This window comes from Carcharodon carcharias, chromosome 21 (assembly GCF_017639515.1).
Source record: "Carcharodon carcharias isolate sCarCar2 chromosome 21, sCarCar2.pri, whole genome shotgun sequence".
Classification (NCBI taxonomy): domain Eukaryota; kingdom Metazoa; phylum Chordata; class Chondrichthyes; order Lamniformes; family Lamnidae; genus Carcharodon; species Carcharodon carcharias.
The window spans coordinates 68,723,912-68,750,065 of NC_054487.1; the positions used below are offsets into that span (position 1 = coordinate 68,723,912).

General features: G+C 40.3%; 1 protein-coding gene across 6 annotated transcripts in view; it reads right to left on the minus strand.

Annotated features, from left to right (window-relative positions):
• The window catches only part of tbc1d15 (TBC1 domain family, member 15), a 66,926-nt gene that overhangs the window by 16,272 nt on the left and 24,500 nt on the right, over positions 1-26,154 (minus strand). For all 6 annotated transcript variants that reach the window (XM_041215741.1, XM_041215744.1, XM_041215742.1 and 3 more), the window contains 7 exons: positions 22,138-22,240; positions 13,778-13,969; positions 13,485-13,613; positions 8,524-8,627; positions 8,031-8,125; positions 5,645-5,761; positions 4,523-4,623 (listed from right to left, as the gene is read on the minus strand). In XM_041215741.1, the coding sequence (XP_041071675.1) occupies positions 4,523-4,623; positions 5,645-5,761; positions 8,031-8,125; positions 8,524-8,627; positions 13,485-13,613; positions 13,778-13,969; positions 22,138-22,240 (841 nt within the window). The remainder of the gene's footprint in view (positions 1-4,522; positions 4,624-5,644; positions 5,762-8,030; positions 8,126-8,523; positions 8,628-13,484; positions 13,614-13,777; positions 13,970-22,137; positions 22,241-26,154) is intronic.

Below are 26,154 nucleotides of genomic sequence, written 5' to 3' on the forward strand. Positions count from 1 at the left end.
CAGTAAAAAAATCATTTTGATAGCTTTCGCCTGATTGTGAATGACAAATTGTACCCGACTCTCAAATTAATTAATCCTTGTGGCTAACCAAATACATCAATCAATATTGTCCATCTTTGCTTGCTAATAATCAGTTTTAGACAACTTTGAAGTTCTGAATTCCCATTTTCACTTCCAGACTCTTCAGAGTTGTGGGGGATAAGCAATGAAATAAGGCAAAATAAAAAGATTAAATGTAAGATGAGAAACAGAATAGGAAAGGCAAAACGGAAGAAAAATATACCAAGAAGAGGGAACAAATTAAGGAGTAAAATAACAGGAAAGAAGGAACGTAGATATAGAAAAAGACGGCAAATAATGCGAAATATCAAATCCAAACAAAAAAGTGTTGGCGCGTGGGTGAAGAGATGGGTTTAAAAGATCAAAATCAGAATTGGAATTGTCCGATAAAGAATTAATAGATGCTTGCAGTGGAGAAATATTTTTGCTTACATCAGATACAATCTAATTTTTCTAGTCAAAATTATACATTCATGAAATGTGTAGCTAATGCAAATATAAAATCAATTTTTAAAATCAGGATAAGTTGGGTTGTTCAACAACATATAGTTATATTTCTAATCTAGTGCTACTTGAGGTGAATTTTGCAACTACACAACTCAAATATTAGGACAGCATTGTCAATAGATAATTCCTCAGCTGCTGTAAATTATGAATTAATGGCATGAAAACATACATTAGTTGTCAAATTTACATTTCTAGCTTTATGACTAATCGAAAAAAGATAGTAACTTTTGCCTCACTGTCAACATTAAAACATTCCTAACACAGTAGGCCTTTGAAAATTTGTGACCACTCTTTAACAATAATTTGTGTCATGGTCATAACTCTCTTTAAAATAATGGTAATGATAATTGCATACCAGGGTTCAAAATCCAAGGGGGCACCGGGTGGATTTGACCGCAAAAGCCCCCAAGACGTCCATAAAAAGCCAATGACAGGAGGGGGGACAAATGAAAGAAATGTCACTTCTGTGCGTGGGAGAGACAGTATCTGTGAGGAGCTGCTCCTCCAATCACAGATACTGACTTTCTCATGCTCACTGCTCCAGCTACTCCAAGCACAGGTTTCTGATCAGTTGCTTCTCAAGAGACAGGATCTATGATTGGAGGACCAGCAAGGGCTGTAGAAAGGGAACCTGTGATTGGAGGAACTGGAGCAGTTATTCTGACTGGTCCCACTGCCACCATCACCAATCGCTTCAAGAAGAGAAAGCTTTGAAGGGAGGTAAAGAAATGGCTTCCGCTGTTAGGCTTAGATAATCTAGATACATCAGGATAGGGTTTGTGTTTGGGGGTTTATAGTGGGGGTTAAAATTAACTATTTTAGGTTGTGTTTATTTTGTTTCAACCACTGAATTCATACAGTTTCCAGCCCTGCAGTTTCAGCGCATTCACCACATCCAGAGCAGTTACTGTTCTGCGTTTAACGTGTTCTGTATGGGTGACTGAATCCCTGATGATATTCTCCAGAAAGATGTTCAGCATACCTCGGATCTCTTCGTAGATGAGGGCAGAGATGTGCTTGACACCACCTCGGTAAGCCAGGCGGCAGACGGCAGGCTTGGATGTTATCTTGGAGGACTTTTCAATGTTGTTTGACTTCCCCTTTCCCCAGACTTTTACCCCACTTTCCTCCATCAGTCATAATGAAAACTAGACACCAAAAATTGCAACTGATAATTGTTAGTGTCCAAAGTACGTGGCACATGTTTGTATCCATAGGATTAAGAATCCTGTCGCATAAGGGATTTTTAATGGGTATTTTCAGTTTTAAGTCTGGATGAAAACTGTCCTGCCTTATACTTGATTCAAAACATTTTGGTACCTGTGTTGCTAATTTTGCAATCTAGTTTGCCTTTTCCTTTGTGGTGGTGTCAGTTCATATTAGTTGCAAGATCCTTAATTTCCAAGGAGTGAAGCCTTGTTGCATGAAATGCTGTTGGTAGTTTTGGCCTTATTCCCTGCTCTAATAGCACTAAGGTGTCCTGTATGTCTACCCCTTAAGTATTTTCTGTTTCCCCTATATATAACATCGGGCACGGTTTACATCAGATTGCTTAGGTCACATTGTGTTATTTGCATGTAATCTTTTGATTGATAAAGGCAGTTTTTCTCTGGGTTCATGTTTTTACATATTTGTAAGACTTGTATATTTTGTAAGACTTTTAAGTTCTTCTACGTTCCACATTGTTTGTCACCGCAATTTTGGGTAGTTTGTGTCCTCACTCTGCTCCTGTATTTTGTTAAACCTAAGCATGGTAACCAAATTATAGCTTCAACTATGGTTGCCAACACTCCCTGAATGGCCCGGAGTCTCTTGGAATCAGTATCAATCTCTCAGTGGCTATTGGAAGCAATCCAGGAGATTTTGAAACATTATTTTAAGCAAAAATTAATATGCCATAAACTGGTACTGACCTGGGTCACGCCGCATACTGCATTCAAAAGTCATTGCCTGTTTTTTCCCCACCGAGAAGGTTAAAGGCTAAGCTCTCACATCTAGTTGTACAGTAGAGTATACATGAGTAATGGAATGGGTATTGTCATGTCTCTGGGTGCCGGTTTGCTTGGTATTAAGGCTCAGAGGCCTGCTCAGCAGCTGCCCCAGGCCTGTAAGGTGAATGCGAAGTGAGTGGGCAGGGGTAAATCAGCGCTTCTGCAGGATGCAGGTGCAGGGCACAAGGCCATGGTCCTGGGGATGGAGCGCACCAAGTGGCTCGCTCCACCCGGGTTCAAATTCCATTTGCTGCTCCAGAAGCAGCACATGTTACAATGCCAATAATCATCAGGAGGGAGCAGGCCACAGCCATCGCCAGCCAGAGAATGGAGCCCAAGGTGGCTGTTTATCAGTTCCCTATGTGTGCGCGCACGCACTTCAGGGGTTGTCCTTCAGGAGCCCTTGGGTGTGTGCGTGTTGGTGGGGGCGGGGGTGGTCGCTGGGGGAAAGTGGAGAGACTGGGGTCTGATCTGGGGAAGGGGCAAGGATTCAGCAGCATCTGCTTTAAAGGGCCGCCGTCTGGTCGCAGTTCTACTGGACGCCCAGGCGCAGCAGTGCCTGATTAAAATATAAATAAATAAAAAACAGCAGTTTTTACAATGCTGGTAATGATCAAGGCACGAGGTGGAAAGTCCATGTATGAATGTCAAATCAAGAAATAGGTTCAGTGAGACTATTAGGTCACACACTGCCCACACTCATTGCCTAGGTTCACATGCTAGTGTCCTGGGCTTTGGACTTTGCTGCGCCACCTCCTCCAACCAGATGGGCTCACCCGCTCGCGCCAGGCCACTGCGATTCCAAGGCATCACTTCCACCAACATCTTCTGGAGTATGTCCAGTCTGAGTTGGCAACCCTGGCTTGAACTGGTCTGTCAGGCAGGCAGGGGGAATTTATTGAAGATATTTTGGAGGGCCAGCATACCTCTGTTTGCTTCGATATTCGTATACAGACTTTCAATGTCTACTGTATGGTTCAGGGGATACAGTTCATGGTTAACCAACTCTATAAAGTAGTATGTGTCTTTAATGTAACTACGGTGCTTCTGTGCTAAGGGGTTTCAATCTATGTCTCATTAAAGCATGGATGATCATGTGAGGAGGTATATTTGTTTGGAAAAGATCACTGCAATGTGAAGTTTTTGTGGATTAGACCATTCGTTAGCTAATGGTTAGCTTGGTACTGCAGAATAAGAGTGTGTATAATCCCTTTATTGCACAGTTGGACCTTTGCATGTCAGTATCCTGGCGCATTTATCACCACTCACTTTAAACAGAAGTAATGAGTGGGAAGAAATCTGAAATAGGCAGAACAAAACCAAAGAGTGCTGGAGAGTGGTAATTGCTTGCAATTAATTTTTAAAAGGGGTTGCAGATGTGAGGCTCATTCCCAATAGGTTACCTTGTGCCAAGTAGTTAGGATTTTCATTTTGGAAACTGAGGGATGGGAGATTTATTTATAATGAATCAACAAAAATACCGTATATATGGATTCCAAGTTAAAAGATTGAATCATACACATTCAAGCATTCTATATTTGTGCTGTTATCTATTTAAAGGAGGAAACCCTAAAAAAAAGTTCAACACAAATGCAAAAGATAATGTTACTACATGGAGTTAAGAGAATGAAAAAGGAGCCTCTGAAAACCAAAAGGTAGCTCCTGAGAAAATTTCAAGAGCCTGAAAAAAATATATTTTGAGCCCTGTTGCATAAAACGCTTAAAGCTTATGATAGAATGTGTGATTATACAGGTAATATAAAGAGACATCATATGCCAACTAGGTCATGTCAGAGGAACTCAATACTTTTTACTTGTGGTTTTGAGTTCCCCTCCTTTGTGAGCTAAATTCTGTACTTCAGTGCTTATTGGATGAGTAATTTCCATTTTAAAAAGATTGGGAATTCCATATCTGAGGTGCTTGCAAAAATTAGAACTCATTGCTAGCTAATTTTAATTCTTACCATTTGTTCTATGAAGGCAACAAAGCACCAAAAGGCATCTACTTCATTTTCCATAACATACAAAATGGGAGAAAGCAAATCACTCATTCCTTGGACATACCCTACAAATTAAAAAGTTCATAGTTTATCAATATTAAAGTCAACTTATTTGACTAGCAATTTCAACAGATACTGAACTTGCAAGAAATCAATAACTTAAAACCATGGGGAGGATTTTCCTCTCGTTGGGCGGGAGTGATGGGCGGGCCCAGGAGTGGCTATGTGACAGTCCGCCATCCGTGATTGGGCCCCCAACACGATGGCTGGCCAATTAATGGCCAGCCAGCATGCCAGCATGAATCGGTGCTGGAACGCTCAGCGCTGCCGGGGCAGGCTGGGGGGGGGGGCGGGGGTAGTGTGGAAGTTTACACATGCGTGCAGGTGTACAGAGCTGCCTCAGAGAACTGAAGATTTATAACATTAAAAATAAAAATTTAAGAGATAAGGAAAACACATCCCCTCACGTGGCTCTGTCACATGAGCAGGGACATGTTGCAAACATGTTACGGAAACTTCTATTTTATTTTTAATTAACATCTGAAACCTGTGGATGAAGTTTCCTCAAAAATCGAAAGGCCACTTGATCTATTCACCACCGCACACCACCCCCATCCACAACCCATAAGGGATGGGCAGGGAAATTTTTTTAATTTAATCCATTAATTAATGGGCTTAACAGCTCTCTTAATTGTCAGCGGGCATGCTGCCTACTCCCGCATGTGCCCACTGACATAAATATCGCGCGAGTGCACGATGACCTCGGGACAGTCACCTGATGTCATCACACACTATTTCACGCTCATGTGTGTTGGGCATATGCCTGCACGCCAAAGTGAAAATTCAGCCCCATGTGTTTCATATCTATACAGTTTGATATGCCAAGTAAACTTGCAGTCACTGTATCCGTATGGCTATATCTGTGCAACATTTTTATTCATACTCAACTTAAATATTACAAACATTAAATATTTTTTGTAGAAAATGTTATGATACATATTTTATCGTTAAAGTTGAAGGCAGATTTTAAAAAAAATACCTGTTTAAGAAAAGCTGAACATCATTTTCATAGATCATAATACTTACCAAGATCAAAATCATACATGCAGTAGGTCATTAATATGTCATGCAATAGAATCAATCCAGGATTTTCGTGCCCTTCATAAAAAGGATTTGTTCTATCTGTTCTGTTGACGTCTTTCTCTAAAAGAAATTTTTAGTTCCAAAAATAAAATTAAATTTTGCAAACTACTTTCTAGTATTAAGGTAGAATGAAAGCATTTGTTCTTTTCAAATAATGCAATTCTACACTTGAAAAATGTTTAAACCAATACCTGCACATAACATTTTCTTTTACTGCTCCTGGTTTTAAGTGGATTACTTCTTTCTCCTCCCAAGATGAAACACATTAAATCAACAATAAAATGCCACATGCTCTTTAAGCTATCAAGGCACTGCACCAAAAGCTCTTATCAGAATGAAGAATTTATGCAGTGACATTTCAGTGAGGATCAAATAAAGCAGCATCAAGGAACAAAAATAATGAAAAAAAGTTAAATAATTTCAAAATGTCTACAGTTTAAGAAACAACTCTGAAAGACAATCATCTTAACAGTTAAAAGACTGATTCAGTTTAAAGAAAGGTTGATTTTTGTTAAGCAAGTTGGCTGCTTTATACTATACTAGTGTGAAAACTTCAAGGTGGAAGTGGCAGTGCCATTTGGGATTCTGACTTCCATGTACACCACAGCAAGATTTGAGAGAGCACATCTCTAAACATGGGATAGCATAACCTTGGTCTATTGAAAAACTGCATTCTTAAAACTTTCCAGGTAGTTTATTGGATGTCCTCAGAATTTGCAAACTTCCTTTACGCCTTTTTTTACTGTTGAGAGAAGAGCCATCCACACTCTCAAAAAGTTAAAAGTAAATTGGCATGGTTGTGCTTATATCTAAGGTTACACGAGTGAACTCCTTTGTTCATTGGTCAGTACGACCTTAAGCTGGTAACTTGACCCAAGCTAGATCTGCTGCACATACACGATACGGATACTGGTCTGAGACCAGAATCTGTAATAATACTGCAGCCTTCAAGAAACCCATGATTTACATTTAAAAAGGATGGTAATAGTACTTATCAAAAAGTTAAAGCAAATTTAACTATTCTTCAGATCTACATTGGAAAGCCAAGATTGTTAAATGAGAACCTATGAAAAGACAATGAGAACATGACAAATGCAGAATCTGACTGTTTCTGGTTGCATTACTGCTTGCTATCTTTAATCCACACTTTAAAATATATCTCACTTCTACAAAGCAATAAACAACAGTGCGGTCAGCTTTGCAAAAAAAAAGTGTCTCAGTGGAAAAAGCGTCAGGGATGGCCAAAATAGCAAAACCAATACTTTAGGATGAAGCAAAGTTTTTCTCACAAGGTTGCAGATTCAACATTTTTCTGTATAACATAATGTCCCCAGTGGCTGCTAAGAAAATAGCATGTCTCATGAACTTGGCATATGATATTTCTGGAAACATAAGGATTTGGAAGAATTGCATTAGGGAAACAACAGCTAAGTCAGAGACATTGCACAGCCTGGACTTCCAAGCCATCAACAGCTTCTCTGGACATCCTTAATCCTTTGACCCCCCCCTTGTAAATCAGGTACAATCACCAAACCAAGAAGCTGAATACTTGCAACTGAAGATTAATATTAAAAAATACAGAAGAGGTAGGTAAACATCATGATAATCAGTGAACAAATTAAACACTTATGCTGAAACTACCATCAGCAAAAAGAATGCTTCCTTTGATTGAATTCATCAAGCAGAGAACTCTGATAAGACAAGCATCCAAGTATTATGAGAAAGGAGTGGAAGATCAGTTCAACAGTGGTGAAGGTGCAGTAAGGAAAGAAGGTGGTCATGTTATATAGGTTTAGGAAGTTACCTTTGGTGAAAAGACTGCATGTGAAGTTTACAGCTCAGCTCAGAATCAAAAGCCTTGTAAAGAGTACTCCACAATTGTTTACCCTGAATGAGTATTCTATAATATATAATACAAATAAGCACGGAGAGAGTGATGAGTCTTGCAAGTTATTCAACTGTGATTGTGGACAGTTACATAATTTGTTGCTGAACTAATCTTTGGCCTGGGTTAGAATCCAATCCCAACTGATGAGATGAAAGTTTTTTCTCTCTGTTGGTTGGAGAGTTCTAAACTGGAACAATTTTGAAGGTCTTAACTTCCTGCAGGACTCAGCTGATCAGAGAAAAAAGATATAATGTATTATGTCACTTGGCCCAATCTATATTTGTTCTGCACAACTTATGCAGTCAATGGGCACCAAAAGTAAAAAAAGCACTTCATAATTCTTACCTTAGAATGAAAATTCTCAGTCATAGAACTATTACCATTTCAATTTGAATACTTGTTTCTTTCCCCTCAAAATTAATGAAACATAGGCCTGTTTACCTATAAGACTCTTGTAATCTTTCAATCTTGTATTTCTTTTCTCTTGTTCTTCGCTGACTGACTTCCACTGAAGTTTCATCCTGAAGTACTCATCTCTATACATGTGAAATATGAGCAAAACCTAAAATGGGTTATTGCTGCCTTAATTATGTCAACCAGACTCATTGTTTATTTAGCATTGCAAAAAGTCAATTCTAAAATCATGAAGTTGTTAAATGCTTTATTAAAAATGTAGTTTTAAATATTTGATCAAATCCAATGAAACAAATGTATGCAAGCCTTCCCTAATTCCTACAAGACTGCCAAACTCTGAGTATTGTAGCCTGGGACTTTTTTTCCTGCTTCACATCACAACAAAACAAAAAAACTATACTGGTTATAAACAGAAACTGTAATCTTCCTGCACATACCAGCTAAGGTCCAAACATCCCATAGTTGCAATTACTTTAAGATCATAATCTGTGTTATATATAGAAGAACAAAATGAACTCACGTTTTTCTTTTGGTTAATAGTCTTCTATCTTCTTTTGTGCTATCCCAAGGGAAGTAATTTAGAAGAAATTTCCAAGTCACTTTTCTTACTGCATGACAAAGACCCTGTGGGAGAAATACAATAAGTACAGGAATAAATGTCCCTATCTGTAAAAGGAACCAAATCTTATCATGATCTACAATTGGTATCCTTTTCAATTAGTGCCACAGTTCAGCGGCAAATAAGCAAAACTAAATATATATACATATAAAAAACAGCCCAAATTTTCCAGTATCCGGATTGTTGAAGATCAGACAGATGACCAGAGATGCAAGTTGGGACCTTGTGGAAGTCCTGACATGCTGACCTATGTAGGAAGTGCCTGGTAAGTTTCAAATTCCAATGGGCAATTCCCCTGCTCCCCAAGACTCACTGTGAATATCTCCGCCTCTGAACTAGAGTTGGAGATTTGAGATAGTCTGCAGTACTTACCTGGGTAGTTACCCAGGAAATGTTACACAGAAAAAAACTAGTCTAACTCCTGGCTAACTACACAGCTGACCCCACAATCACTCACAGTACCATCCCTCCACCCCCTGACTAGCCCCTCAACCCCCCCCCAACCACACCTCTTAACTCTGACCCCCCCCCACCCCCGACTACCCTCACTGACCCTCTGACTACCCTCTCAACCTGACCTGACTAACTCCCAACTCACCTACCCTAATCATCTATAACCTTATCCACTTATCTCACCCACCTACTCACCCTGCTATTCTACCCATTCACTCATTCATCCACTCAACCATTCACTAACATTCACACTGGTCCTTTAAACTTAGCATAAGGCAGTTATTGCCATAAAATTGCCATATCTTCCTACTAACTCTACTGTGCTGCGACAGAGCTCTCAGAGGAACACAGCACCCTGTATTTCTGGCAAAGCCAAGCTCATGAGAGAGGAAAGTTCGAATGGAGCAACAATCTGACGATGACAGGCCAATATATCTTTCCCTTTTCATCATATACCTCTTAGGTTTTCTCAAAATTCTGAAGCTTGTGTGAAGTTAGGATTTTTATTTAGACCCTCCTCCAGCTTTGACCATTTTTAATGTATTAAAATCCGCTGGCATCCATCCATCTACACTAGCAAATCTACTGGTGATGGGATAGTTTCGCATGGTGAAAGGCAGGTTCTGACACAAGTCACATCTGCAAATGAGATTATCAGTTGTCATTGTGGAGTGCTGTTTTCAATGTTACCACCTGTTGTCACGCTGCTGTAGCCACTGATCATCATGGTAGCACACACCAGCTCACAGGTAATGTCACTATTTCCTTCTGTTGTTGGCTATTGTCTCCCATGTATGAAAATCAATGTTTAGGGTCTTCATGTTATGTTTCAAGCATCCGTGGAGTGGAGCTTTGGGCTGGTCTTCTGGTTCCGGCTACCTCCCTACACAGAATAACCTTGGGAAAGCATCAGTCTTCTGTCCGTCGAATATGCCCATGCCAGCCAAGTTGCCTCTGTTTGCTGTGTGCTAGCATACTTGAGAGAATTGCCTTTGAAAGGACTGCCAGGTTTGTGATTTTCTTGAGATCTACGAAAGCAAGGTACGGAGGTGAGTCCTATTCCCTATACTTCTCTCGTATCTGCCGTATGGAGGTCATGCCCACTGCAGATCTACCAGCACAGAAAGGGCACTGTGCTTCTGGATACACACGGCCTGCAAGTTGATGGAGTCTTTTCAGCATGATCCTAGTAAAGGCCTTCCCAGTGACACTGAGGAGTGAGATGCCCCTAGAGTTGTTGTAATTATCTGTCAGCTTTATGATTTTTGATCACACCCCCATTTCCTGTGGAATGAATCCTGCCCTCAAACAAAGAAGCAGGAGGTCATGAAGGGTGGCAGTAGAAGGGACTTTCCATGCTGAAGCAGTTCAGCTTGAGTTCCATCCTTGCTGGTGTCTTGGAAATCACTGACCTACTATTTTCTATTTAAAACAGGTCTGACAATGCTTTTCATTATAGTCTGTATCTCTCTGAGAAGGATGGAGTTCATGAACTCCCTCCCTAACAGCACTGTGGGTGTACCTACACTACAGGGACTGCAGCAGTTCAAGACGACAGCTCACCACCATCTTCTCAAGGGCAGTTAGAGATGGGGAATAAATGCTGGCCTAGCCAGCAATGCCCACATCCCATAAAACGAACCTTTTTTAAAGCCACCACTAGTATCTGAAAACCAACAGGATGTCAGGCTACAATTTTCAATATCTATTAGTGATTCCAAATATTTTTAAGAAATTGACAGAAATTTTGCCATTTACACAGCCAGTCAGGACTTGATGTTTGTAACTCTTCCCTGAATTTCTCTGTATAAATGAGAAATGACTGAAGAAGAAAACCATTAAGAAACAGTCCAAGGTACCTTTATTTGGTATTAAACATCACAAAGTGAAGCAGGATCTCTAACTTGGCTAACATGTTTTTTTTATTTGTTCGTGGGACGTGAGCATTGCTGTCTAGGCCAGCATTTATTGCCCACCCCTAATTGCCCTTGTTCAGGGGGCATTTTTAAAGAGTCAACCAAATGTTTGAATGAATGTTTTGGCATGCAAGGGCTTGTTTATTCAGCCTACATTTTAATGCATTCAGTGTCACAGCTGGGGGTGGGTGGGGGGGGGCAGCTCGGGAGGGATCGTGGCCTGGCCCACTGGTTCCACTGCCAGAACCGCTTCAAGAGGCAGTCAAACATGCAGAGCAATGAGGCAGTGGCTTCTACCCTGCCAGAAGCCACTTTTAGAAACAACATCAGGAGAGTTAAAGGCCAGGGAGTTAACCTGACAAGAAATCTGGAGTGAAGACCTTTAATCAAGCATCCTCTGGCAACTCCTGCAACTGGCTAGGCCCCAGATGTACAGACTTTCATCTGGATATTAACCTATGAGGTTGGGGCTGGGGCAGGGTGGGTAGCGTGGGGGTGGTTCAGATGCTAGACAAACCTGCACCTCCTAAAACCATGCCTAAGGCATGGGGCAAATCAAATGGAAAGGTCATGTCATTCTTACTCTCAACTGCAGGAATGTTACAAAGGCTATTTAAAGCACTAAAGTGCTCAGTCCAAGATGGTGGTCAAAAAATCTTCAAAAAATATTTGGAGGATTTCAATTATTTTCTACTTTTTTATTTAGGATTTCACAACTACTCATTGTTGATTGTTTATCATGTTCTCTACTATTTAGATCTGAAAAGCCATTTTTACTCATTGTATTTGCTATCTGTTCAGTTGGTCATAAAACTGCAAAAATGATCTTTTCCAGGGCAGAATACTTCATTACCTAACACTTAAATATGCTGATATAAAAACAAAAACAAAAAAACTGCGGATGCTGGAAATCCAAAACAAAAACAGAATTACCTGGAAAAACTCAGCAGGTCTGGCAGCATCGGCGGAGAAGAAAAGAGTTGACGTTTCGAGTCCTCATGACCCTTCGACAGAACTTGAGTTCGAGTCCAAGAAAGAGTTGAAATATAAGCTGGTTTAAGGTGTGTGTGTGGGGGGCGGAGAGATAGAGAGACAGAGAGGTGGGGAGGGGGTGGGTGTGGTTGTTGGGACAAACAAGCAGTGATAGAAGCAGATCATCAAAAGATGTCAATGACAATAGTACAATAGAACACATAGGTGTTAAAGTTAAAAGTTGGTGATATTATCTAAACGAATGTGCTAATTAAGAATGGATGGTAGGGCACTCAAGGTATAGCTCTAGTGGGGTTTTTTTTTTATAATGGAAATAGGTGGGAAAAGGAAAATCTTTATAATTTATTGGAAAAACAAAAGGAAGGGGGAAACAGAAAGGGGGTGGGGATGGGGGAGGGAGCTCACGACCTAAAGTTGTTGAATTCAATATTCAGTCCGGAAGGCTGTAAAGTCCCTAGTCGGAAGATGAGGTGTTGTTCCTCCAGTTTGCGTTGGGCTTCACTGGAACTGGACTCCTCTACAATGGAGTGACCAAACGTAAACTGGGCGACCGCTTTGCAGAACACCTGCGGTCTGTCCGCAAGAATGACCCAAACCTCCCTGTCGCTTGCCATTTTAACACTCCACCCTGCTCTCTTGCCCACATGTCTGTCCTTGGCTTGCTGCATTGTTCCAGTGAAGCCCAACGCAAACTGGAGGAACAACACCACATCTTCCGACTAGGGACTTTACAGCCTTCCGGACTGAATATTGAATTCAACAACTTTAGGTCGTGAGCTCCCTACCCCATCCCCACCCCCTTTCTGTTTCCCCCTTCCTTTTTTTTTTCCAATAAATTATAAAGATTTTCCTTTTCACACCTATTTCCATTATTAAAAAAAAACCCCCACGAGAGCTATACCTTGAGTGCCCTACCATCCATTCTTAATTAGCACATTCGTTTAGATAATATCACTAACTTTAACTTTAACACCTATGTGTTCTATTGTACTATTGTCGTTGACATCTTTTGATGATCTGCTTCTATCACTGCTTGTTTGTCCCTACAACCACACCACCACCCCCCCCCTCCACCTCTCTCTCTCTCTATCTCTCCGCCCCCCCACACACACACCTTAAACCAGTTTATATTTCAACTCTTTCTTGGACTCGAACTCAAGTTCTGTCGAAGGGTCATGAGGACTCGAAACGTCAACTCTTTTCTTCTCCGCCGATGCTGCCAGACCTGCTGAGTTTTTCCACTTAAATATGCTGACTGGTCATGTGAAATATGAAATTTAATGGCTTTGATATGTAGATAAGGCATCAGCACAAATTATTAAATAATTATATACTCTTGTCCACAGTTTGGGAATGGCTTGGAACTGTAAATATTGCGGTAATTAAGCTCAACTTTCCATATTCACTATACTGGCTCATTTTGCATTATTTGGCAAAAATACAAATGCTGGCTGACAAACCGTTGTACAAACTAAAACAGTGTTAAAAGAATCCAGATACCCCTTTGAATATCATCTTTTTCAGGTTGTCTGGATCTAAGGCTTTTCCTTCTGCATCCATGTTCTGTGACCATCTCTCAGTAGAAACTGGCTCTCCTCTTTGAATTTCAGGCCTTGTTCCAAGATCAATCTGAAATAGATGTATGATTTTCATTTAGTTCAACTCCAGGCTTCCTTCACAAGCAAACAGAATAGCTAAAACACACATTAAACACTGACAATTCTCAAGACATTTTTCGTCAGCATGATAGTTTTTAATAATTAGTGCAAGTTTATGGCATCAAGTGAACTCACTCGTGTGATGACTTCAAAACCTGGCTCCTCCTGATGATTAATTTCCAGGCCCGAAATAGATTCATTGAGATCCATTTCAGATGCAGGTCTTTCTTGGGATGTGACGTCATAACCACGAAAAGCATCGAGAATGTAGTTTGTAACTTTTGAAAAGCCTCCTAATGTTGTTGTATATGGATCCTTCTTGAACTTCTGGAAAATAAGCCCCATGACAGTAAACTACACTATACTGATACATAAACATACCAGAAAAAATGCATTGTTTAAAAATCATTAAAATATAATTACATTTCTATTGAATCCTAGGCAACAGTAACAAGGTGGTGCTTTAACTGTACAGAAATATGAAAAAGTACTCAAAAAACTAGGATCAACAATACAAACATTCTCTATAAGAAGTATTTAATTTAGTTTTGTGTATGCATTATACTATACAATGCTAAGAATGTAGAGAGTCTCCAATTGGTGATTAGTTCATTTTCTAAACAGGCTGAGGCTCCTGTCTTTAGAAAAGAGAGGAGTGAGATGTGGCCTGTTAGAGACTTTAACATTGAGGAAAGGGTTGACAGAATGGGGCAAGTCCAAAACTAGGTACCATAAATACAAGATAGCTACTAACAAATTCTAGAGAAATTTCTTTACTCAGAAGTAGCGTGAATGTAGAACTCACTACCACATAGAGCGGTTGTGGCGAATAGCACAGAGGCATTTAAGGGGGAGCTACATAAGTACATGAGGGAGGAAGGAATAAAAGGACATGTTGTTAGGATGAGATAAAGGAACATAGATGAGGTTTTGTGTGCAGTGTGAACACTGGTATAGACCCTGTTGGGCTGAATTACTATGTAATATCAATCTGCATCAATCAGAAGCCAGCGCTCATCCATCCTAAATGCACAGCACCACTGATCAGATTATTGGAAAATAATTTCAACTCATTTCAGTTGCTATGACAGTTCCCCAATGCCTCCTCCATCAAGGAGTTTACCAAGTTTATCCTGTCACTGATGGCATGCCAAACTGCTCCTCCCTCAAGTAAACCCACTCTGTGACATTCACTCTCTACCAGGCTCACTCTAAGTTCTTTAGTTCTGTTCCATTCCTTTGAAGCCTGCTTCACACTCCAACCCTGCTCTTTCCCTTCTGCTGCCAGAGAGCAATGGCAGCATGGAGAAGAACTGTTGGAGAAGGCAGTTTTCTGTAGGCCTGCTGTTAAATTTTTCCATATTTATACCCAGTATTTTTCATTAGATGTTTTAAAATGAAACATGAGGACAGGGGATAATTAAAATAATAGAGGGTAATCGTATTTAGATGAAAAGTTCACGAGTTGAAATGTCTGTCTGCCTGTGGGAGATCAAATGTTGAAGAATGGTGTCTTAGTGAAGTTTGGGTCCTGCTCTTAGGTAAAGGTTCTCATTTTGTCATGTTCTTACATAGCACAGCATATATACTTTCCAGGATTATCTAAAATGATGCTCTGAGCAAAATATTTAATAATAGGGGTAAACATGGTAACACAACTGGAAAGAAAACTCATTTTTTTTAAAAAAGCACACGTACTGCTAAATATACATACAAAAGATTTTTGTAAAAATAATTATATGATACAATTATGTAACTGTATATATACACAAATTGTTGGAATAAAGGTATATACAATTATTAGGTACAAATACAAATTTTAGTATATTAGGATATATTCTATATCTATGCAGTCACACATTATCTGTTTCTCAAACACATTCTATTACTATACAAATAGTAGGAGCAAATACAAGGCAGTGTTTTATTTATATAACTACAATGTTGGAGTAATATTTATTGACTTATTGTAGGATCTCTTCTGGAGTTCCTCATAGCAAATCATGTAAAGAGTTTTATACTATGTATTACACAAAATATTCTGCTAAGGGGTGATGCTGCTTTAAGGCAGAATTTTGCCTTCGGAATACGGGCGGGCTCCACTGGCTCAGCAGCAGGCGTACAGCCAACCCCCGCCGCAGAAATGGAGCCCGCCGCCATTTTGAGTGGGCGGGCTAATTAAGGCCCGCCCAGCGGCCTTCCCAACAGGAAGCTCTATGTGCTTCCTGTGCAGGGGGTGGAGGGATTCACCATCTGTCAAAGTGCGCTCTTTCGTGCATGCGCGTAAAAGAGCGCACTGCTCCCTGAGGCAAAGTGCTGTGTCAGGGAGTTTACTGACAGGTAAGAAAAGTCAAAAAATAGAGAAATATTAAAATTAACATGTCCCCCTCATGTGACAATGTCACACGAGATGGGACATGTTAATAAGAAACACAAAGTTTATTAAATTTTTAAAAAACTGACATGAAACTTCATCCTGCTGGTGGATGAAGTTTCATAAATAATTTGGAGCCTGCTGGGGCTCCTGACCTGCCCGCCAGCCTTAAGCTTGGATGGGCAGGTCATTAATTATCTTAATTAGCCTGTCAATGGCCTCAATTGGCCATTGACAGGTCGGCGGGCAGACAGCTGATTTCGCTGTCCGCCTGCCTTCCTAAAAATTTAAAGGGACCAGGATGACATCGGGGGTTCCTCCTGACGTTATCCCGCGTCATTTTCCCCTCGGCAAGCGGGTCCCGCCCCCAAATCGCCGGGGGGGAAATCCTGGCCAACATTTCAACCACAGTGTTCAGCATTAAGCTAGTGATTTTTCAACTCGTTCCCCTTTCGTTTTTTTCCCAAATTACTTGCAACTTGTAACAAAGTGTTAAGATCTGACATGCACTCATTTGCAGTTTTTAATACATTACTGGATTTTCTTCAGTGGCACTGCTTATACTGAATTGGAGGATATGCTATTGCATGTTGTATAGCATAAAATATGATATCTAGGCTACTGATTTATAGCCATTGAATAAGACAAACTGTTTTTAACTATAATTTATAGTAATTTATGGCACAGAAGGAGGCCATTTGACCCAGAGTCCATGAGGTGATAATAACTTATATTCGTATGGCCTCTTTAACGTAACAAAATGTCCTAAGACACTTTACAGGATCCTTATGAGAGAATATGACACTGAGCCACACAAAGGGACATTAGGTCAGATGACCAAAAGCTTAGTCAAAGAGGTAGGTTTTAAGGAATGCTTAGAAACATAAGAAATAGGAACAGGAGTAGACCATTCGGCCCCTTGAGCCTGTTCTGCCATTCAATAAGATCATGGCTGACCTGCTTCTGTTTCGAATTCCACATGCCCATCTACCCCCAATAAATGTTGATTCCTCTGCCTTAAAAATATTCAATGACCCCAACCTAACCACCTTCTGAGGCAGAGTTCAAAAGTGACACCACCCTCAGAAAAAATTTTCACTGCTGTCCTAAAAGGGCGAGCCCCAATTTTAGAACAGTGCCCCCTAGTTCTGGACTCACCCACAAGAGGAAACATCTTTTCCACGTGCACCTTGTCAAGGCCGTTCAGGATCTTGTATAGTTCAATCAAATCACATCTCACTCTTCTAAACTCCAGTGGAAACAAACACAGTCTGTCCAATCTTCCCTAATAAGACAACCCGTTCATTCCAGGTATCAATCTAGTAAACCTCCTCTGAACCACCTCCAATGCATTTACATCCTTCCTTAAATAAGGAGATCAAAACTGCACACAGTATTCAAGATGCGGTCTCACCAATGCCCTGTATGACTGACTGAAGCATAACATCCTTACTCTTATATTCAATTCCTCTCGTAATAAAGGAGGAAAGCAAGGTGGAGAAGTGTAGGGAGGAAATTCCAGAGCTTAGGGTCTAAAGAGCTAAAGGCACGACCACTAATGGTGGAGCAATTAAAATTGGGAATACTCAAGAGTCCACAGTTAGATGAGTGCAGATATCTTGGAGACTTGTGGAGCTGGAGACAATTAAAGAGATAGGGAGGAATGCTGCCATGTGGGGGTTTGAAAACAAGGATGAGGATTTCAAAATCAAGACGTTGCTTGTTACAGAACATTTTGGGAGTCAATGATATTTTTGAGCTTGAATTCTACAATTACATGGAAAGTATTGTTATGACACAGCAGTTGGTAAAGGCTGAGTTGTTTAAACCCCAGAGGGAAACTTGGACAACTGTCAAAACCTATATTTTCAATTGGTATATTTGAGATGCAGCTCTGAACTCAGGAATAAGACCACTGAGCCTCAAGAGGTTCTTGATATAAAACTAAATTAAACATTTATTAATTTAACAAATTAAACACATACACATGTCTACAAATTACTATCATAATAGCATTTAAACAAATCCCCAAATTAATCACTCCCAGGTAAATCTCCACCAAGGTAACAGTAACCCATAGACTTTTAACAGACACCATGCAAAGCACATTTGACCGTATGAATTCAAAATGAGGTTCCTTGCAATTTTGTTCCTTTGCAGACACAGTTGTAGGCTTACAAGCTGGTTAGATCTTAAATGCATCTGCCTTACACACACAAACTCCTTTCTGTTTATACCTAGCTTTTCCTTTGAGTGTAAATTTTCTATTGTATCACCATGCTTTTAACGTTACATCTAACAATAATATCCTTTCATTCCACCAATTGTATTAGTGGAGAGAGACAGGTAAAGCTGGATAGAGGGCCAGTGATAGGTGGAGATTGCCAAAAGATGTCACAGACAAAAGGACAAAGAGGTGTTGACGGTGATGATAATAGCTAAGAAATGTGGTAATGGGGACATTAAGGGTGGAAAGCAGGACAAGCAAGGGACAGATAGCCCTAGTGGGGATGGGGGGAAAATCGAAATGGGCTAAAAGGTAGAGATAAAACAATGGATGGAAATACATTTAAAAATAATGGAAAGATGTGGGAAAATAAAAAAAATATATAAATTATTGGAAAAACGGGGATCAGAAATGGGGTGGGGAAATAGGAGAGTTCATGATCTAAAGTTGTTGAACTAGTCACAGAATGCAGAAGAGTCCCATCGAGTCTGCAACAACACGTGAGAAACACGTGACCTACCTACCTAATCCCATTTACCAGTACTTGGCCCATAGCCTTGAATGTTATGACGTGCCAAGTGCTCATCCAGGTACTTTTTAAAGGATGTGAGACAACCCGCCTCCGCCACCTTCCCAGGTAGCGCATTCCAGACCATCACCACCTTCTGGGTAAAAAAGCTTTTCCTTACATCCCCCCTAAATCCCCTGCCCCTAACCTTATGTCCCCTCATGGCTGACCCTTCAACTAAGGGGAACAGCTGCTCCCTATCCACCCTGTCCATGCCCCTCATAATCTTGTACACCTCAATCAGACTGCCCCTCAGTCTTCTCTGCTTCAATGAAAACAATCCAAGTCTATCCAACCTCTCTTCATAACTTAAATATTTCATCCCAAGCAACATCCTGGTGAATCTCCTCTGCACCCTCTCCAGTGCAATCACATCCTTCCTATAATGTGGCGACCAGAACTGCACACACTACTCCAGCTGTGGCCTCACCAAGGTTCTATACAACTCCAACATAACCTCCCTACTTTTGTAATCTATGTCTTGATTGATAAAGGCAAGTGTCCCATATGCCTTTTTCACCACCCCACTAACATGCCCCACCGCCTTCAAAGGCCTCTGGACGCACACGCCAAGGTCCCTTTGTTTCTCAGAACTTCCTAGTGTCATGCCGTTTATTAAATACTTCTTTGTCAAATTACTCCTTCCAAAGTGTATCACCTCATACTTTTCAGGGTTAAATACCATCTGCCACTTATCTGCCCATTTGACCATCCCGTCTATATCTTCCTGTGGCCCAAGATACTCAACCTCACTGTTAACCACCCAACTGCTCTGACGCAGATTTACCTAAAAGTGGCTGCTCCCAGTCCACTCTGGCCAAATTGTATCTGATCTTATTAAAATCGGCCTCCTCCTAATTTAGAACTCTGATTTCTGGCCCGTCCTTTTCCATAACAACCTTGAATCTAACGGAGTTATGATCACTATCTGCAAAATGCTCCCCCACTGATACCTCTATCACTTGCCCGGCTTCATTCCCTAAAATTAAGTCCTCTCTTATAGGGCATTCTACATACCGGCTTAAAAAGCTCTCCTGGATGCATTTTAAGAATTCCGCTCCTTCTAAATCTATCAGACTATGACTAACCCAGTTAATGTTGGGGAAGTTGAAATCCCCCACTATTACTACCCTATTATTTTTACACTTCTCTGAAATTTGCCTACATATCTGCTCTTCTATTTCTCTCTGACTGCTTGGGAGCCTATAGTACACTACCAGCAACGTGATTGCTCCTTTTTTGTTTTTAAGTTCTGCCCATATGGCTTCATTTGAGGAGCTTTCTAAGATGTCATCCCTCATTACTGCTGTAATTGATTCCTTGATCAGTACTGCAATACCCTCTTCTCTTTTACCTCCTTCCCTGTCTCGCCTGAAGACCCTATATCCTGGAATACTGAGTGCCTATCCTGCCCCTCTCTCAACCATGTCTCTGTGACAGCAATGACATCATACTTCCATGTGTTAATTTGTGCCCTCAACTCATCCGCCTTATTCGTCAGACTCCTTGCATTAAAATAAATACCATCCATCCTTGCCAAATTCTTGTGCCTTAACTGGCCTGTAATTTCTATGCCTTCCAGACTCACTTGCTCTCTCTTCTAATTTTGGCTGTGCATCTGTCCCTGCTGAACCTCCTCTCTGGATCCCATCCTCCTGCCAAGTTAGCTTAAACTCTCCCCAACAGCACTTGCAAACCTCCCCGCAAGGATGTTGGTCCCATTCCGGTTCAGGTGCAATCCTTGTACAGGTCCCACCGCCCCCAGAAGCAGTCCCAATGTCCCAGAAATCTAAAGCCCGCCCTCCTGCACCATCTCTCCAGCTTTGCATTCATCTGGGCTAACCTCCTATTTGTATACTCACTAGCACATGGCACCAGAAGTAATCCAGAAATTACTACTTTTGAAGTCTTGTTTTTTATTCTGCTTCCTAGCTCCCTAAATTCTGCTTGCAGGACCTCATCCCTCTTTCTACCTATGTCATTAGTAACAATCTGTACCACGATCTCTGTCTGTTTGCCCTCCTCCTTTAGAATGCACTGCAGCCAGTGACATCCTTGACCCTGGCACCCTGGCAACTGTAGCCAAGAGGATAAACTGGAGAGAGTGGGACTGTTTTCCTTGGAGAAAAGAAGGTTGAGAGGAGATTTTATAGAGGTAATCAAGATCTTGAGGGGTATGGACAGGGTAAATACTGAGAAACTGTTCCCACTCAAGGCAGCATCAAGATCATGGGGGCACAGATCCAAAATAATTAGCAAAAGGAGTAAAAGTGAGGGGAGAATGGAGTTTTTCGCCTACAGGGTGGTTGGCGTCTGGAACGAACTTCCTAAGAGACTGCTGGAGGCAGGTTCGATCGAGGTATTCAAAACAGAATTAGATTGCTATCTGAAAAGAAAGAATGCGCAAGGTTACAAGGATAAGGCAGCGGAGTGGGACTAGGTAGAATGCTCTTTCAGAGAGCCTGTGCAGACTAGATGGGCCGAATGGCCTTCTTCTGCACTGAAAAGTTTCTGTGATCTTGTGATACATAGTTAATATTAAAAGCTTAAGATACAGAAAAAAACATTCCCGCCACCCCAAAAATGTGAGCCAGGTTGCAATTATTGCCCATCCCTAATTACCCTAAGCAATTGCTTTTACAGCTTCAAAGGCTTCCAAGGCCATTCAAAGCCAATCATGTATTGTAGGCCAGACCAGGCAGAGGTTTCCCTTCCCTGAAGAACAGTAAGTTCAGAAGCATTTACAATTGTTTTTTCAGTGGTAGCCCACTGAAGAGCAATTCACTATTTCATCTCAAATAGTCAACAAATATTCACATCCATTGTGGTAAGGTGATACTATTCATATGGACAAAGCAAGAGGTGTTCAGGAGTCAGTAAGATTTTTGGCTCTGGGCCCAGAGTTGGAACCTAAACTGCAGAAGGTCAGCTTTTACAGTTGGAGGTTGTTTAAGAAGTAAAATAATGCAAAAAGTCAGCAGCACCGGCTTTTACTCCTTAAAAATGGGGAAAGTGAAACTGAGTGAAGTAAACAAAAATTGCTTTAATGGTTAATCTATATATACACTTATTTGTGAATATATCTGTTTAACAATTAATATCGGATATCTCCTCACTAAGTATTTCTCAAACTGATTTTTGAATTATTGGACAACTGAACATCAGGGGACAAGAAATGGTATCTGGTTCAGATCTAGGGGGTCCTATTGTTACCCCCTTGGTGTATGCTATTGTACAATTAATTACTGGGGACACCGTTCTATTAAAGACATTCAGAAAAAAATAACAATTTAAGATTATACATCTTAAATATGTCATGTACTTACTTGCACTAAGCCAACTGCGTTTTCCTCAAACAAGTTCTCAAAAGACTGAGAAAGTGCTTTACTATTGTATGCAACAAGAAGTACTCGGCCATCTTGTGATGATCTATAGGAAAATAACAAAAAGGTAGAACACATCATTCAGAGTTAAGTTAAATTTAATTGGGATGGCTAAGTTTATTTGGTTCAATGACACATGTTTCCAAATCGAGTCGCACAAAAAATAAATCCTTTATTGACATTCATTTTCATTTTTCAAATCCAAGACATTTTTCATTCTTTCATGGGATGTGGGCATCACTGGCAAGAACAGCATCTGTTGCCCATCCCTAATGGCCCTTGAGCATAGTGGTCACTTCAGAGGGCAGTTAAGAGTTAAGTTATTGCTGTGGGTTTGGAGTCACACATAGGCCAGACCAGGTAAGGATGGCAGATTTCCTTCCCTAAAGGATATTAGTGAACAAGATGGGTATTTACACCAATCGATGATAGCTGACATGGTCACCATTACTGAGGCTTGCTTTATATTCCAGATTTATTAATTGAATTTCAATTCCACCAGCTGTCCTGGTGGAATTTGAAGCAGGGCATTAGCCTGGGCCTCTGGATAGCTAGTCCAGTGACACTACACCACTACACCACCATCTCCCCCCTACAATTAAGGTGACAAAGAAGTTATTTTATGCACAGCTGGAAGTAATACAATTTAGAACAGTTCTGAACTTGTTATTGAGAAGTGCATGAAAAGAAAGAGCATTACAATAGTTCTTATGCAAGACTAAATTATGAAATATCAATGGGGGGAATTTTAGTAGATAAAAATAAGTAGGCTGGGTTAAGTCAGATGTTAATTTTTTTAAAAAAAATCTAAACCCAACCCCAACTCCCAGGAGGCGAGTTGGCAATTTAAATATTTTAATGGAACTGCAACTTTTAAGTTAACCTGCAGATCTTACAGTGGGAGGCTGGGTTTCCCAAATCTTGATAAACCTGGCAGCTGAAGTGAGGTGATGACAGCTTCAGGAAGAAGCAGTCTTTACAATACTGCTTGTGGCCCAGGAGGAGTAGGAGTGCTTCCACCATGGTTCCCCTATGCAAAGACCCCAGGATCAGTTAGCAGACAACTATCACCCCATAAATCAGGAATCAGACCTTCTTTGTAGCCTGCTCCCCACCCAGCTGGAAGCCAAGCCTGTCAATCAGGCTGACTTCCAGTTGGGAACCTGTTAGAACCAAAAGATGCACACTGTGGAGTTTAAACTCCCCTTCCCTACATAACCCTCCTCCTAATATCTAGGGTCCTGTTTCCATGCCAAGCCTCAGGAATGCTGAAGATATCATATACGAAGCAAATTATTTGTAACAAGAAGCTTTTTGTTTTAAATTATATTGTTTAGCTTTACAAATGATTATTCTAAAGACAAAAATGCAAAATTGTATATATTTTTGCAAAATCCCCCATCTACAGAAATATCACAATTATATATAAAATAAACATGCTTCACTATGCATGTGCAACTTTGGAAGCTTCAATTAACACCAGTGATCTCCTTTGCAAAATCACTGATGCTCAAAGTAAGGGTATCTAGTGCTGGTGAATGGTACAATTTCTCAGTATCAGCATGCAGCACTCTCGAGATCAGGTACAACACAAGATGTCTGTAAGGTCTTCCTCAACAATGTGCCTTAGAAAACCCACTTCCACTGAACTGATGAGGCATTTTCTCCTATTTTCCACAACATCCATCCAAGTCTCCCTGATTGAGATTGTGAATTAGGGGCAATTCTACACAAATGCCTATTAGATTAAGACTGACCGAACTCATTTCTGTGCAGCATGCTTACAGAGGGGGCATTCATCCCATCAGTTCAGGCTAAAACTGAACTGAGGTTCCAGAGGTAAAACGCTAGTGTCTAACACACTGCAGAATCCCAGGGTTTATTTTACAAAAAAATATACAAGGGCAAGACCATTTTAGCACTTTACCCTGAAGTACTCCTTTGAGCAAGATCTGGTTTGAATAGAGGGGCCAGGCATTAACAGGCTTTAGATAAAACCTTATCTGAATATTGCACCAGCATAAAAAAGCCAACTTTTGCAGCAGGTTTCCATCATTAAATTAATCGAGAAGATTCCAAACTGATCAAATTGTATTTTGTTATCCTGGGAACAATGCTAACTCACATGCTGCAACAATTTAATTTCTTATTGAGCGTAGCTGAACAGTTATACATTAGGTTATCTCATCACAGCAAGACCCAATCCACGCATTCCTATTATTAAAATTGAGTGATAAGAACTTTAATAACTGAAAACTGTTGGCTAACCTAGGATAACAGGATGCGCTTATTTGAAATGAATACATGTGACACAGCATTTCCATTGGTAAGAGGCAAGCTGGTACTGCACACGTTTGAGGTAGCAGCAAGTTAAAAGAAAAATTACCAACTCATTTTACCTCAGACAGCTGGGGGTTATAAAAAAACCAATCAGATAAATACAACACAAACTGAAAATATGAACAAGTTTTGTCAATCACTACCGTTTAATAACTGAGCTTCTGTTGAATAGGAACTCACAATCCACAAAAAAGCTTAAAAACCACAGTAAATACAGCAGCAGGCTTCATAAGCAGCTGTAATTTGTACATTAACAACTAAAGAACAATTGCACAATCAACACAGCCAATGTTAATTCAATCTTAGATAATCAAAAACTCTGGCAATCTCCATGATTCCAAGATATCTCTATTCCAAATGACACACTGAACCACTGACTACATTTTTTGGGATGAAAGGTGTGAACGAAAAGCTATTACGGTTGATTGAGCATTGCTTTAAGTTAAAGTGCGTGCCTTTTTGTTGAAGAAATTGGTCAATTTCCCAGTCACACAGGAATCAAGACCAAGTACAGTCTTCAGGTCAAGGTTGGAAGATAGGCATTATTTGAAGCAGGACATGCAGAGGTAATACATCACCCCATTTTCAGGTTATAGATTCCGTCCATTTTTTTTTTGCATATCTTGATTTTATATTATTTGTATTTGAACAACAAAATGTAAACAATTTGTAAAGCAACTAAAATTGTAGTTTTGATGCAACATAGGCTGAGAAATTGGGAGACAGAAATGGGCACTACCGTGTCACCACAAGTGGAAGGTCTAAGTACAACATGAAAAGTTCACATTGCAGGCTTCCAACATAGCAAAAACATGACAACAAAAAAATAAGGCTTTTTCAACAGGAAGCACAGATTATTATAATAGATAGACTGCCAGGTTAACCACATTAGCATGTTGCAGCTGTCTATACCTCTAGCCTCAGATGGTCAAACAAATGGCTGCCAAACACCATGATGAAAAGAGGCAGGCATGTTGACAATTCCATTTGTCATCAAAAATAGTTTATTATTCAAATTATTAAATGTTTACATGCAAATTTTAAGTCAGTCCTCCCAGAAAGCATACCTCTCAAGGTATATAAAGATCTGTCAAGATTGTTTTACATCATTCCCTTTAAAAAAAAATCTTATTTTTATAAATCCAAGTCATCCTTTTTTCTAAAATTTAACTTCTTTGGTTATTTACTTCACTTTTTATTCCTATGTCACTGGCATATATCCCCTTGCCTCAAAGCACTGCCTCACACCAAATTCCAAGCTCATTCAGGTCCCTATCTCTGCTTGACATGACCTGAATTTTTAACCGTTTTTCACTTCGTTGATGCTGCCTAATCTGAATATTTCCAGCATTTGTTTTTATTTAAAATACAAACAGTTAAACAGCGAGACAAGAATGATAAAACTGTGTAACTGATTGACAGTTAGATAGACAAAGAGGAAATGAGATGTACAAATTGATAAAGACAATGACAAACTGCATGACTCAGAATGGCAGACATACAGAAATTGTACAAAGGAAAGGACAGACTTAAACAAAGTATGAGGAAGTCTCAAAGAGGTCTGCAGATAAAAAAAGTCTATCTCAAAGTGCAAGAAAGGGCACAAAAAGAGACAAAGGG